A 15816-nucleotide genomic window follows, 5' to 3' on the forward strand; every position below is an offset into this window, starting at 1 on the left:
CGTATGCACGCACAAAGACAAAGATCCCCTGTGTAGCCTTAACAGACTGTTGGGGCAAATGCTGTTAGCGAGCGCCTGTCAAGGCCGGCACGGCACACGAGGTCGTGGGTGTCCAGCACCCCCCACCCGTCCGTCTTTGTCTCCCTCGTGGCAATGTTTACATATTGAACCAGGTACTCATTTGAGGCTAAGTCGACCTACGCACACAGGCGGTGGTACACTTCCATGCGCGCGTGCACGTGCACTTAGATACACACACACACACAGAGGGTCAAATCAAGTCAAGTAGAATTTGTGCAGCCAGATGAGAACTCTAAGGAGACCAGGATGAGTCTCATTTGCAAGAGTGACCTGGGTTGTCAAAATGACAAAAGCAAAACAAATAAAAGTACAGTAATGAAGCAAATAAAACCAAGTGCAAAAAAAATAACCATGTTAAGCGAGAAATGAAATATATTGCACAAACAAAAATCAATGTTAAAAAAAACGTTTCCCTTTCGCGCAACTTTGCTCGGACGGGTTACGTTTAGACCGATCGTAGCACAATCACAACAAAGTTACCGTAGCAAGAGGGAAATGGGAAACATACCCGGAGGCAGGCTCCATGATGCAGCCGCCCTTGTTGGCGGACGCCGAGCAGACGCAGCCGCGCTCCGGCATGTCGTGGTTCATGCCCAGGTTGTGGCCGACCTCGTGGGCCATCGTGGAGGCCACGGCGAGCGCGCTCGTCGAGTGGTCCTGGCGGGAGAGGGCACCCGACAATGGCGGCGCTTTCACCGTGCCCCGCGTAACCGCGCCGCGCTTGCAACTGTGTAGACGCCACGTCTACAACACTCTCTCCGTGCAGTGGGGGTCAGGCGGTGCCTCTGGCTGCCAGCGTCCTCAGCCCCAACACACTTTGGCCACACCAGACGCGCGACTTGTTGCACAACCAATCGCTCAGATGTGGACAAAGCCGTTGCGCCGATGATCAAGTTGCACAATTTCGAGGGAGAGTTAGACGCGCAACTGATAGTTCGGGTGCGGAAGCGCCTTTTGATATGGTCCAGATTCCTGGGCGGTAAGATTTATTTTAGCTATAGCTCTGCATAAAATTCTACCATTCATTTTCAGACCCTATCTCTATCATGAATTTTGGTGGCCATTTGCGAAGTGCCAATCATTAATGTCCTTTTAACTGCTTTCACACTTCCACCCGCTTGCCACGTATTATTTTCCAAATCATTTCCCAGAGTTCCATGTATTCAATCTTCAGTTTAGAATCGTTGTTTCCTCGGCCACAACATGTTCCTTTTGGTTAATGAAGGGCCACTGCCCGAAACGTCGCCCAGTTGTCCATTCTTTTTCTTTTGAGGCAATGTTGTTACTGATGAGTGTGTTGAGACGTTTTGTCAATTGTGTTTGTGCACCACTGCCAAAGAAGCATTGCCAAATTAAGTTTTTTAAGTTTCAGAAAATGTGTTATTAGTTCTCCGTTATTCTTTTAACACTAAATCCAACATACAAATTTATTGTGCCACCCCATCCCCATGCAAGCTGTTGCTTTATTTGATGACATCCAAATTAACATTTTGCTCTTTTAGATTCGATTTTTCCTGGCACCAGAAACAAAAGGAGAAATCTTTTAAGCGTGGCAAAAGGTTTGTAATATTCTGAGTTTGGGTAAAAGTCAACCTTTGGCCGTGAATAATTAACATCATGAGATCTGTTCCACAAATCTGGCAAACGGTGTGCTCGTTAAATGTTGTTTAATCAATGAATTGTCACGGAAGTGAAGATTAATCTCAACTTATGAACTTTGACCCTATAGGCAAAGGCAACCACGTACATGTACGGGTTACAGCCATTTGTCAATCCACTGCTGCATGACGTGCTCCCCTAATCTCCAAGGTAGTAGTTATTTGGCATTTCACCACACTGGTCCGTGTGAGTTGGTGAAGGTGGGAAGCATAGACAAATGTGTATATATGTATGCTGAACTAGCCAACCATGCTATTCAGAGGTGCAGAAGGATAACAAACTAAACAGAGTACGTAGACATTTTCTTGCACTACCCTCTGCTGCCTCTCCAAGGCCTGAAAAACTTTTCATGCATCGTGGTCGCCCATCCACTCACTATCCAGGCACGAAACAGCTTAGCTCCTGAAATCTGACAAGATCGGGCGCATTCAGGGCGATATAGTCATAGGCTAGACAACCATGGCGACCGAAAGTTAACCTGCATGTTGCATTAATTATCACACCACAATTTAGAAACTATCACAAGCTGATTCGTAATAGAAGAGTGAGGGAGCGCTGGTGGTGCGGTTCACGAACTGTGCCTGGAACCCGGTGACATGAGCCTCCCAACCAAGGACAATTCAATGGCCTAAATTGGTACTTTGATCATTTAAAAACAACAAATCTCATCCGCAATAACGATATCTATATACAGTAATCCCTCGCCACTTCGCTGTTCAAGTTTCGCGGCCTCAGTGCATCGCGGATTTTTCGAACTAATTTAAAGGCCTCATTATACCTGTGCAGTAACACCATCATCATCATCATCACATTCATCGAACTGCACAGGTCTGTCATCGTCGTCATTGTCATCGTCATTGTCATCGTCATCGTCGTCATTACTGGAGTCAAGTCTCAAGATACTACTGTCATTGGTGAGTGTAGAACACCATAATACGTATCGTATGAGAGAGAGAGAGAGTGAATGTATATTATTAAGGTTTTATAATTAAATAGATTTAAGTAAAATATATATATATATAAAGTATAAATATACATATTTTAAACATTCTGGTACCCACACACACATATACGGAAATTCCTAGGGGGCCAATCCTACTTCGCGGATTTTCACCTATCGCGAGGGGTTCCGGTCCCCATTAACCGCGATAAACGAGGGATCACTGTATATAAAAGGGAAATTTGTGATTGTGTGTCTGTTCGAAATGTTTAGCATACTTCTTGAAATTTGGCATGTGGGTAGCTTCCAGACTGTACACCATGCAAAAAGTATAAAAATAGACTTTTGTATTTGGGGGGGGGGGGGGGTTACCATGAAGTGTGTGGCGTCAACCCGCATACAGGACTGACGATAATCGATATCTGGTGAGCGTTTGTGGTATCGATTAAACGGGAATTGGCCGATTCTAAAGAACTCTACAACCTTCGATTCCTTTGCGCGATTTAAAGAATCGAATCTTGGCGTGCGAGCGTAAGTTTTTTTTTCCACCGCGCGTTGGGTTTTATTTTAATTTAAATTAATGAGGTAATGATCAAAGTTTGCTTTTCATTTGTATATGTTATGTTTTAAAGTTTTGAGAAGTTTTTAAATAGATTTTTCCCCCGGGCAACGCAGGGTACTTCCCGCTAGTATGTATATATTTTAAGCGTAGTGCACTGCACATAGCTTATTACAATACTGAACAAACCTGTTTATTGTGAGTGGCTACAACAGTCACAACTCATAAGCTACGTCAGTTTTCACCGTACTGTGACGTGCGGAACCTTGGAGTTGTGATTGATCCCGAGCTCTCATTCTCATCCCACGTCTCCCAATTCTCCAGAACCTCATACCTCCACCTGCACAACATCTCCCATAACCACCACTTTCCTTACTCCATCCATGCATTAATCACACATCAACTCGACAACTGCCACTCTCTTCTGTAGCCTCCCCAAATCTCTCAGATGATCCAAAATGCCACTGCCAGATTGTTAACCCACAATCGTAAACGAGAACACATCACTCCAAAACTCCACTGGCTCCTAAATCAGTCCTGGGTCAGCTGCACGAACGCACTCTCCGTCTTCATAGATCCTCCATGCACTTGGCCCCTGCCTCTCTCTCCCCTCGCATCTCACACGACTCCCCTCCATGCTCTCTCTGCTGCTCCAGCAACAAAGGCTCTCTGCTCCCGTCAATGTTTGCTCAGTGGGAAGTCGCTCTTTTTCCTCTGCTGCCCCCAATAGTTTGGAGCTCCCTTCCCCCCAGAAATCCGTGCTCTCAACTCCCCATCTCGATTAAAGTCTAGGCTCAGGACTTTCTCTGGATTCAATGAAAGTGCCACCTCTGCCCAGGATGCACGTTACCCACTCAGTTCTGTACAGCTTCTTCAGATGCTACTATATTCAAATGCCTTACAAATAACACTGGTATTGTATCAGTTAACGGAGCCATGGAATATTTCTCGCTTGTCAGCAAATCGTATTGCTCGCTAGAATATCATGCAATGCTGAAACAAAGCAACGAACCAGTAACTTTGAACCCAGAGCCAATGAGTCCTGCAGTGTGGTAGTATTTGGCACCCACAATTCTTCCTGACAGCAGGCAGGCAATGGCAACGGACAGGCTGAACTTGCCACAAAGGTGGCAATAAATAAATAAAATATTTCATTCATGGAGGAGAAAAATCAACTACACAGACCTGTACATTTGTAGTGAAATACATGTGCTACATACATTATACCAAAAGCTTAAGTTATGCACTTATAGACTACGGAGGCAAGTGCTGCTGGTGAACTTTGAATTCCATCGCGGCACATGAGGGGGTGGGTGGCCAACACTTCGCCCCTCCACCTGACGTTTACACTCCATAACCAGGTACTCATTGATGGCTGAGTTGACAAACACACACACACACTCCACACACATATCACATAGTTAGATATAGAATTAATCATTATAACTTACAATGGAAATTCCTCCCGAGCGATCTTTAGTGCACATGGTTGACACAGGGGCCATGCCGATGGCCGAATCGGAGAAGACGCCTCCACTGCACGCACAGACAACAGAGGCTGCACTGGTAAGATTCCTCGCCACTGGACTTGTCAGTCGCGACATCCATATGAACGTACGCTTGCACGAGCACTCACAATATGGCAACTTACCTGTGCAGCCCTGTTGACAATCCACTGCTAGCGAGGGACTCCCCAAAGTGTGCGGGTCGCAGGGGTTATCTGACAACACTTCAAACTGGCCAATGGGTTTGGTGAAGATGGGGAGCATAGTCGTGGGACCATAGTGCAGTACAACACTGGATTTTTCTGCACTACCATCTGCTGCCCATAACTTAGTTCCACAGCCGAATGGCCAATTCGCATGGAGTTCGAGATTGGGAATAGCAGTGGAAAATGTTAACCGATTGTTGACGGAAGGCCTCGGCTGCAAGAAGGGAGGTGGACAATCTTAACATTTCACTGTCCAATTTCCTACCTCCCGCTACAGCTGGGCTCAACAACAATCTGTGGCCCTAAGAGGCTAAAGTGTCGCAGCACAGGGTATGTGTGTGTGCAGGGGAAGGCTTGCGTGGGGGAAGGCAGCGTCTTACGTGAGGAGATGAGCATTGTCATTGTGCTTGCGGGGCAGAAGGTTGGTCATGCGCCACTCGAGGAAGCGGCTGAGCGTGTCGCTGGCGCTGTAGTCCCGCACGATGAGGTCTCGCACGTTCCACACCTCGACGCCGACCAGCGCGATGCGCACGTTCAGCGGCTTGTAGTACTGCCGACGACGCGACAAGGGCCGGTGTGTCGATGGTCACAAGCCGGGCCCAAAATCTCCCGTCACTCACATAAGCGATGGGCAGTGCCCGTCTCCATTGGAGACCCCTACCCCCCCCACACCCCCCTCCCCAAGTGTGCGGTGGAAAATCCACCTGTCAATGGCAGTTAGTGGTGTAGCTAGGATATTTTGCGCCCGGGGACGAACTATAAAATTGGCGCCCCCCCCCCCCCCGTTTAATCACATACCAAAATGTAATTACATGACATGTAGGCTGTGTGTGGCGGGATATATAAACTTTTAGGTTGAGGTGTAGATTTGTGCAGTAGTTTCAGGCTGCCGCGCCCGCCGCAATAAGTTATAATGTAACGTTGAAAGCCTCATTTTGGCGCCCCTTTACCTTGGCGCCCGGGGACATATGTACCCCCCTGCCCCCCCCCTAGCTACACCTCTGATGGCAGTGGTCAGTCGGTCTTACCAAAGGCCAATTTTCATTGATTATTTTACCAAAAAAGTAGTTCTTATTTTATGCATCCTGCGGAGATGATGGGCTGCAGAGATGACGGGAATTTGAACACGTACCCGTTGCAATTGTGAGTCAAGCACTCAATCCATCATAATCAGCCATGAACAATCCACTGCTGGATGCAGGCCTCACCAAGCAAGCTCAAACTCTTGCGGGCCTGTGATGTAACAACTCAACGAGCACTCTACCCACAGGGCCCAATGTGGTGGTTTCTACAGAAAACCACTATTATAAGCATTATTCCACTATAACAGATAGACTGTAAAAGTAAAGCAATACTAAATTATAACAGTGTAACGATCATATAGGCATGGGAAGGGTGGCGGCGCAGCGGTTTGCAAACTGGATTATTTACCTGGCTACCAGAGTTAAATTCCTGGCCATGGCTAATATCAGTGGCGAGTGACATTTGAGCCGGTCCAAAGTTCTCCCTCCAACGTCAGAAAGCAAAGAAAGAAATGGTTTTAATGACTTTTTAAACTTGTTACAGGCCTACATTTCATGCAACGGCGATGAAGTGACATCACTATAGCAGACTCTTCGGGTCTTTCGGTAAAGTCACATAGATAGAAAATAATAATTGTTATTATTTTATTAAAGACCCAAAGAGTATGAATACCTGCAATCACGAAAGCTTTAAGTCAAGATCACTATAGCACTCTATAATGTTGCAACTTTAAATGCTTTTTTTATCATTAACAAAGCTTCAAGCTCATGTAGCACAAACCAGGACACACAGCAAAAGCCAGAAGCTACAAGATAAGAGCTTTGTTTTTCTGGGTTGTGCCTTCAAAAGTTGTGCCTCTTTCCGCTTGAAGGATTTTTAAGAATAAGTCCTGTGACAACTGTGGCTTGCATGGGCCAATCTCTGACACACGGGGGCACACCGCTCAGATAAATCAGATTTACGAACAAAGTCTTCTTCCCATCAAGCGACGCCGTTAGCACAACTGGCATCGGGGGAAAAAGAGGTTTGCCTGGTGACAATGTACGCTGCGGTAAATCTGCCTCATATCAGATTCACTCTCAGGTGTTCACGCTTACCCCATCCATGTTGTTGGCAAGATCAAGCACGCGCCTCTTCACCCTCTCCACGTCATGGCTTTGAGACTGAAACTGCAAGGGAGGATGACGCAGGCAACTTAACCTTTTTGGGGATGAAAGCAAATACCATGTCAAGGACGTAACTTTTTTGCCTCGGCACAGGTTTCACTATCACGTAGGTGTTCACTGTTGTGCTGTGCCGCTCTCTGATGTGTCCTCGGGATGTGCCGCGTGTTGTTGGCGTCGATGGTTGACATTTCGCTCCGCGTGCTGCGAGCTTCTTCAGGAAAAATGCATCATTAAGACAGCGAAGCCAGCGCATGAGAATGTTTTATTGCTATTGAGGACAAGTAGTGTAAAATTATTGCGTTGTAACTGTCGTGGTAAGAGATGAAGAGTATGAGATATCGGACGCTTTTTTATCATAAGGCTGGCAGCATGATTACACGCTTGAGGAAACATAATTATGAGCACGACATCTTACGATAAACAATTTTGATCATTTAAGCCACACACGTCACGCTAGCCTGCGTGAAAACAACAAAAGATGACCATTGGGCAAGTTCGTCTTTTTGTTCTTGAAATTATTTGCACGTACAAAAAAAACACCTGCATTCATTTAGTCACGCAAAACAGCGCCGTAGCTTAACTCGTGTGATGTTAAAGCCCCCTGCTGCATGCACGGCTCGCGGTGCAAAGCGAGGGGTGTGAAGAAGACGACAGTGGACGGCGGCATCGGCGCAGAAAAATCACGCATCGGAGTTTAAAAACCGCACGCGGGCTTTGCACCAATTTGCCATTGTGGAGGTCTAAATGGGTAACCGATGTTGATGGCTTACCTCTCTATTGTCGCCGATTACCATGAGCTCCACATACTTTGTCTCGTTTAGGACGTTGCGCTTTTTCTGAAAAACCAGAAAAAATTACAATTAGTCTCGTAATATCCATGTATGCATCAGCCAGTGGCTGAGACACCTGCTTTGAGCATCGATGTTTCTCGATGGACAGTTAACTCTTGAGAAGCGCTCGGTGCACACATGCATGCAGATGTAGATACTTTACAGAGCAACCTCTACATGCTTCACAATGACTGGGTTTCCAGTGACGATCATTTGAACCGATCCTGGGCCTCCCCTAGGTCGACTCAGCCTCAAACGAGTAATTGGTGTGATGTGTGAACATCGCCACTGGGGAGACAAAGGCGGTCGGGCGTGGTGAATCCAAGTCCCGGGCGAAGCCGGGTAGTAAAGCTAGTTATTACATATATTAAACCATATCTTTACATGAATTGTAATGAAAGAATGCAGAGATTCCAAGGCTAGAAAAATGTAAAGTAGCAGAAGAAAAACTTGATTTGAAGCTTTCGTGACTGCAAGAATTCCTCTTTGGTTCTTTCGGTAAAGTCACGTAGAAAGAAATTAAATTAAATAATAATAGAATACGACTTTTCGATTGCAACACAAGCAACCTCAAATTTAGCAATCTTTGGAAGAACGTAATCAACCAGGCGGGGTTGTTGGCTGTTGTGTTGGCCGACTCTCTTTGTTGTATTGCATTATATTTCCAAGTTTACTATGTTTGTTTTCTCATTAATTAGCACCTGAAGATGGTTGCTTGTGTTGCAATCGAAACGTCGTATTCAATTATTATTTAATTTTATTTCTTTCTACGTGACTTTACCGAAAGAACCAAAGAGTAGCAGAAGACATTTATAGAAAAAAGCACAAGCCAGCAATCATTTATTTGCGTGCGTTTTACGTCTAGTTTGACAATGCGTGCACGATTTTTGAGGAAACACGTAAATCTGAACAGCTCAGGAATACCTTATTTGTTTAATAACTTTGAGTCCTGTATATTAAATAGCTAGTGTGAACCACAAATAGGCCACTTTAAATAATATATACCGTTTGGCGTGCCTGTAATCAATCAGCTACAGTTTTAATGAGTTTTCTCAAATGTTAAGAGACCAATGATAATTGTTGCACCGACAGTTTATAAAAGTGAACATTTTATCAATGTGATAGTGATGGGGGTTCGAGTCTTATTAAAATAAATACAACCATTTGAGGTGAGTAATAGGTAATAATTAACAAGGTACAATATGTACACAGCATAATGACTGGATTTAAGCCAAATAAGTTCCCTCTTGATCGCCATCATTGTAATAATGCTGCATTGTAAGAAAATAAAAGAACTTTAAACATGTACAAGTGAACGAACAAAAAAACACAAAGATCCCCCGTGTAGCCTTTACCAAACAGTTGGGGCAAGTGCTGTTAGTGAGCACCTATGAAGGCCGGCACGAGGGGGTGGGTGGCCAACACCACCCCCGACCGCCTTTGTCTCCCTAGTGGCAATGTTTACAGACTGCACCAGGTACTCATTGGAAGCTGAATCAACCTAAGGGAGGCCCAGGACTGGTTCAGATAATCGTCACATGGGTCGCCGGGTTCATAGTGCAGCGCGCTAACCGCTACACTACCGCTGTAGACAATTAACCTAATGCCAGTACACACATAGCAATGCATTTTACAGATAGATACATACATAGAAAGCGAATTATAGTAAGCCAACAGTTATGCTGCATTAGTATACAACATTTACAAGTGTCCTAGTCTCAATTGCCATACGCTGCCAGTCCGTTCTTACTCTGCAAGCAGCATCGCTTGCCTAGTACGGTGCGAAACAACTTCAACACACTTACATATTCATACATCTACTATGTTCTCTGGATTACAAAATAAAAAGTTGGGGGGGGGGGGTTGTTAGGTCTTAAACATCTTGATGTGTGACCAGCTTGGTATTGATCTATTGACACCAGAAACAAGTATGGGGTGTAAGGGGGGCCCAGAAACCACTCCAGCCCCCCCCCCCCAAAGACCCCCCCCACCACACCCCGCCTTACTACGAGGCTGCAAGGGTGGACGCTTGGGATTTGAATCCAGCATCTCACCAGTGTGAACCCAGCGTTCAGATACAGCCACCCTGGTGAGCTCGGCTAAATCATCCGTTTAAGATGAGTAAAGCCCCTGCACCTAGACGGATAGAGGGAGTTTAAAAGGCCCCTCTTTGCAGGAAGTAACATTGCAACGTCTCATCCAGCAATATAATTCCTCTTATGTAATACTCATTACACGCCATTGCAGAGCGTTACGAGCGATTATTGCGAATCGATTTCAGTGTCTCTTCTCAATGTCATTATCATCATCGGCCACTGCCTGGCCACTGCTGGATGAAGGCCTCCCCACACCAATCTCCTCTCGCGATGCGTTGTTGTGCAGCAATTGCCGGTAATGAAATAAAACTTTCAAACACATTGGACTAAAAAATAACATACGTCTTTACACATGGCATTACAGAATGGTAGACTGTTTATGGTCGCAGATTCCTTTTATTTTAACAGGTCGATGAGATTGGTCCCTAAAGGAAGCGTTAAAAAGGCGTACGTGGTTAGGGATAAATTCCTTTGGCATTTCGTAGGCGCGCAGAAACTTCACTTTGCTTGCCACCTCGTGCCTCGAGGGGACCTGCGTTTTATTTACGACTCTGGGACGTGCACTGACACACCAGGTTGAACTCCAATCCAAACGAGGCGAGGGGGGCAACGGTTTCAATGTTTGCCGACGTGACACATTGGCGATGATAATTGCCTAAGTAGGGGGGGGCTTCGATATGAGCAGCACACCGGAGGCGTCGCAGCAGCAAAGGAATGCTTTCACTGAAAGCAGGAATGCCGTGACCTCAGCACGCTGGCAGGGGGAAAAGCCAGACGTTGGGATAATCGGATTGTGGACCTTGGCATGCAGTCCATCATGCTCACACGCATGGCAGAAAAAGACAGGTCACACCACACTCAGACCGAGCTAATTTGATCCCAAAGTAGTGCGGAAGGCACTCGCATTACAAATATACAGGACAATCCATTTATTACTACCACTGATTTTTAATGGCCCTTTTTTCTTTAACTTTCACAGGTGACTAAATATTGCGAAGGAAATGGCTGCATGTCTTACACAGGAGGGGGTTAAAATGTTGCACAAGTTAGCTGAAATTACTGGGAGACGTGCATAGGATTTGAAATAAGATGCTATTTTCTCTCTATTGCCTCCAGATTATTTTAGTAGGGTATCACCCTTTGGTATGCAGCTACAAAAGGGTCTTGGGAATGAGAATTGGACCCATTGCTTGGTGGCTGAACGTTACAAACTTCGACAAAGATGCCTAATGTCTTACTTTGTTTGATGTCGTCATTGAGAATAAAACAAAGTTTTAACTTTAACAAATGATTAACTCTAACCGCATAAGCAACTGTCCCATCATGACATAAACTCAGGTTATTAAGTACAGCGAGATGGTGGTCTGAATCATGTCACTGATGACTGCATGGAATGGGCCATTATGGATAATTATTAAACAGACAGAGGCGTGGCACAACATTAATTTGAAAAAGATCATTACAAATTAAAATGTTCACTTCACTGTGCATCCACCGGAGTTGGGCGATATAAAAACACATCGTATGACTGACATGCAATTAACGGTTCCTCAACAGAGAATAAAGAAGATGCTCTTTAAGAGAAGAAATATTGGTCTTCACAGTGAAAGTAAAAACACTGGGCCAAAAAGTGACACCACGGAGCTATTTCAGAAGTTACTTCAATCGGAAGAGAGGTCAATTTGAAGTAACTCTGGAAATACTTTGGTTGTGTCACTTTTTGGGAACATTTTCTGACTTCACACACGGCACTGCTGATGGTAGAGGGCATTTAGTCGCCTCGTGATACAACTGGGATGGAACCATTTTGAATAAAATGAGGGACAAAATTACAAGGGAGACTTACAGAAAACTATTCCGCTCATTCATCATCACTCATCATCGGCCATTATCTATCGTCTTTCACGCGTGTATGTTTCTCTCATCCACGTGTTCCTCTTCTCGTCTCTTGGTGTAATCCCAAGCACACACACACCTCTCTACCCTTCTTTGCCACACTCCAGATTTTGTCTTTGTGGATTGTGGATAATGACTAATTCTGTAAATAAAAACAGGCAATGGCTTACAGCAAGAACATAATAGTCGAAAATACATAAAATAAAAATGTGTAATAATAATGTTTTATTTACATATTGCGTCAATCATGCAAATTGCATCTCAAATCACTGCATGTGGAATTTGTGACGTGCACAGTTTTCGCACAAAGGCGCAGGAGGCAACCAGAACAGGCATTAATATATATAATTGACCAAGGTCTGTGGTCCTATGTTGTGATGTTTGGCCAACTCTATGAATTTGTTTGTATACATGTATTCTTTAACAAATGTTGAAGGAGGAAAGGTAAATAATAATCATTAGTGTTATTCTCCTTCTTGCGATTCAATGAACCGTTACAATTTGGGGTCGCGATTCAAAGATCAGTTCTTTTTCAATGTTGCGGTGAATATAGCACCTCAAGTGGCTGCAGGGGTCACGTGAAATCATTACCTACAACAATCTCGAGCGCACCATATTATGCACGGATAGTATTTGTAACAATCGACGATTCTTCATGTTGTTACATGCGATATAAAAAATATTGTTTCAGAAGGCCTGTAGGCTGATCGTCAAGAGTGTTAATTTTGTTTTTTTGTGGTGAAAGAGCCACGTACATTTACTTATTATTTATTAAGCACTCGCTGGTGTAGAGTCTCTTGCGGACGGAGGCACGGGTGTTTAATCGGTACAAAAAAAGCCCCTTCGTAACACTGCGCCAACGGGATGGCGCACGAGCGCGGAGTAAAGAGGTGACATCATCATCGTCATCGTCGACAAGGGCGATTTTGGCAGGGGCGCGTCGCGAGTTACCCTTCGGAGGTGCTGGGGGAACCCTCCGTGCTCCGTTCCGTTGAGGTCGCCGTGGGGGAAGAAGGGGTGCAAGCCGCACCCCCCGGGCGGCATGCGCATGTGCTCCGCGCGGTACACCACGTGCTGCAGTTCGGAGACGGGGGCGCCCCCTCTCAAGGAGCCCTCCAGCGGCTCCACGCCGTAGCTCCCGTTTCGCGCATTCACGTAGCCCCTGGTGCCGCGGTGGCGGCGGCAGCAGAAAAGCACGGCCGGTGCAATGATAGAGAGGCAGTTATAGGGTTTGTCGCTTGCTTGCAACGCCACTGTCAAAACGTAAGCCTCGCCGCGGGGTCTCTCTGCGTGCAGAATATTCAAGAAAGTCCAAGCTCGTCGCAGTTTCAACGAACATTGGGCGGCGCTCAACTCACACAGACCCACAAGGCCAAGTCTGCGATGTAAAATGTATCATTTATAATCATCATCACCAACATAGTATAATCAGGCCCGTCAAAAGAAGTTGAGGCCTCGGTACAAAATGTTGGCCGAAGGCTCCAACCATGTAAATAAAACATTCGTGTGCCCTTTCCCCTCCTCTCCTTATCACCAGATAATAACTCTCTGAGCCGATTAGTTTTGGTGAAAGACAGAACATAAAAGAATAAGAAACAAAATGAAGCACATAAATACAATATGATGCACACGTTTAAAATGTTGAACGATTCAAAATTCAGTAATTCAAATATAAACTTTTAGAATAGCTTAGGAATAATATCCCAGTGTATTCATTCAAACACAATTCAAAGCTCATGTAAATTCCACATTCCTTCGGCGTGGGCCAGTTCAGCACTCAGGACAACCACTGTTATTTTATAGCAAAGTGGTTATCATCTTCTTGATCCCAGAAAGATGATGAACCCAGACGATTTTGAGATGGGCATTCTTAAACGACATCAATAGTCAACCAGATCACGCCTAATACATTGCCATAATTGTGACCGAGTGACTGAGGTACATTGTAATGATGTTATAGAATGGCACAAAAAACGAAATGTGTCAAAGTACAGGCCAGAGAGTTAGATTGTTTTTACTCGCTCTTTAAAATAAAACAAATTATATGCATAATAGTTTTTTTTTGGGTTAGATCGCGTAAATATGAATGTGTCGTTAAACCCGCCACCACCCGACACTGCCAATTAGTAAGGTTAGTCACGGAAACAAAACTCGCCAACTCGTTGCGAGTACAGCAACAACACGGGTGTGTTGGAGAGTAAACCCCCAATAAACCTGGCTGTCGCCTCATAATGCCCGTTGTAATTACTGCGAAAACGTCGTACTCGAATTGTAAATGTTATGGGTTTACTCTCCAACACACCGGTGTGCTGTACTAGTAACGAATTGGTATGTTCCGTTTAGGTGACAAACCTTACTAATTGCTTGCGTCGAGTGGTGGCGGGTTTAACGACACATTTATATTTACGCGATCTAACCCAAAAAATAACTCTTCAGTGGATAGTGGTCACAAAAGCCTATGTGTTAAACATAAAGATACACTTTCAATTCATAAACCCGCTAACGCACGAAACATACGTAAAATTGTGGCACAAAATATTTATAACAGGGTACATGTGTGAGTGTGCATAGCACTAAGAAATAATTGCAATTCCCATTTTATCGCAGACATAGCTGTAAATTCCGACTCAATTAAGGATTTGTTTTTTTCCAGTGCATGGCAGACGGGAAGGGGCTGGGGCACCAACAGCAAACGCCCTTTACGATGCAGTTGCTGCCTAACACGGGCTACAGTAACTCACCTGAGACCAGCGCACGTGCTGAGGCTCACATCAGAGTCTGGTTGTCCTTGCACGCGACCATGGTAATAGCAGTGCTCCTAAAGGCAAACAAAAGCATCGTGGTGAAACCACTTCTGCAGCATGGGATGGAGGTGGTCGGTCAGCTCATTGTCACCGCTCCAAGACGTTGTTTCTTGAGGGAATGATGAATAATGGTGAAATAATTAAATGTATACGGCATGGATAGGGGAAGCAGGGCATCTCTCTCTAAAAGTGTAAACAATACATCCTAAATTTCGATTTAAAGCTTTCGTGACTGCAGGAATTCATATTCTTGGTTCTTTCGGTACAGTCAGATAGAAGGGAAATAATAAAATAATAAAAATAAAACTATACAATTCTCACGACGTTATTATTGCAACACAAGCGATCATCATCAGCAACAACATTTTCTTGCCGATGATAAAAATTGCCGTGGTTTTCACACCTGATGATTGCTTGTGTTGCAATCGAAACGTCGTGAGAATTTTATTGTTAAAATGTTATTATTTTATTATTTCCCTTCTACGTGACTTTACCGAAAGAACCAAGAATATGAATACATCCTAAATGTGAACAGGATAACAATTTTTACGTCCTTTACACTTAAAAATATAAAAATGAATGTGGTGGATTTGTTTTAAGTAGAACTAAGCTACACGTGACAAATTCCATTCAATTAGCCAGTGTTGTCGTAGCAACAATACATCCAGACAATCCTGTAAAATCAACACATAAATCACAACACACAAAACCAGAGACACTAAAACAGTCTCAACGCGCACAAACACATTTTGATTCGACTACGCAGTTATCTCTCATATTTACAAATGAAAGCCTAGCGAGTGAAGACAGAGTCGGACAAAACACATTTTAAAAGTAAGGCAGACACATCGGATGACCGACACGTGGTGTTAGGCTGCAGGAAAGCAATCTCAAGTGTGGGTCAGCATAAAAGAAAAACACAACCCATTAATTAATTAAACTCAAGATGAGAACGTTTCTCTCTCAGGCAGTTTACACGTACAATTTACTGGGGTGCACATCGAGCACACAAACACACGCAGAGCCTACTTTGCACAAGACAATAATAACC

The 15816-nt window shown here is 44.5% G+C and overlaps 1 protein-coding gene across 3 annotated transcripts in view; it reads right to left on the minus strand.

The window, feature by feature from the left end:
* LOC144717663 (disintegrin and metalloproteinase domain-containing protein 12-like) overlaps window positions 1-15816 on the minus strand; it is a 60094-nt gene that overhangs the window by 27389 nt on the left and 16889 nt on the right. For all 3 annotated transcript variants that reach the window (XM_078593196.1, XM_078593198.1, XM_078593199.1), the window contains exons 5-11: window positions 14703-14779; window positions 12913-13123; window positions 7910-7975; window positions 7071-7142; window positions 5331-5500; window positions 4691-4775; window positions 590-738 (exon numbers count right to left, since the gene is read on the minus strand). In XM_078593196.1, coding sequence (XP_078449322.1) covers window positions 590-738; window positions 4691-4775; window positions 5331-5500; window positions 7071-7142; window positions 7910-7975; window positions 12913-13123; window positions 14703-14779 — 830 coding nt within the window. The remainder of the gene's footprint in view (window positions 1-589; window positions 739-4690; window positions 4776-5330; window positions 5501-7070; window positions 7143-7909; window positions 7976-12912; window positions 13124-14702; window positions 14780-15816) is intronic.

Source organism: Lampetra planeri, chromosome 4 (genome assembly GCF_965212315.1).
Source record: "Lampetra planeri chromosome 4, kcLamPlan1.2.h2, whole genome shotgun sequence".
NCBI lineage: Eukaryota > Metazoa > Chordata > Hyperoartia > Petromyzontiformes > Petromyzontidae > Lampetra > Lampetra planeri.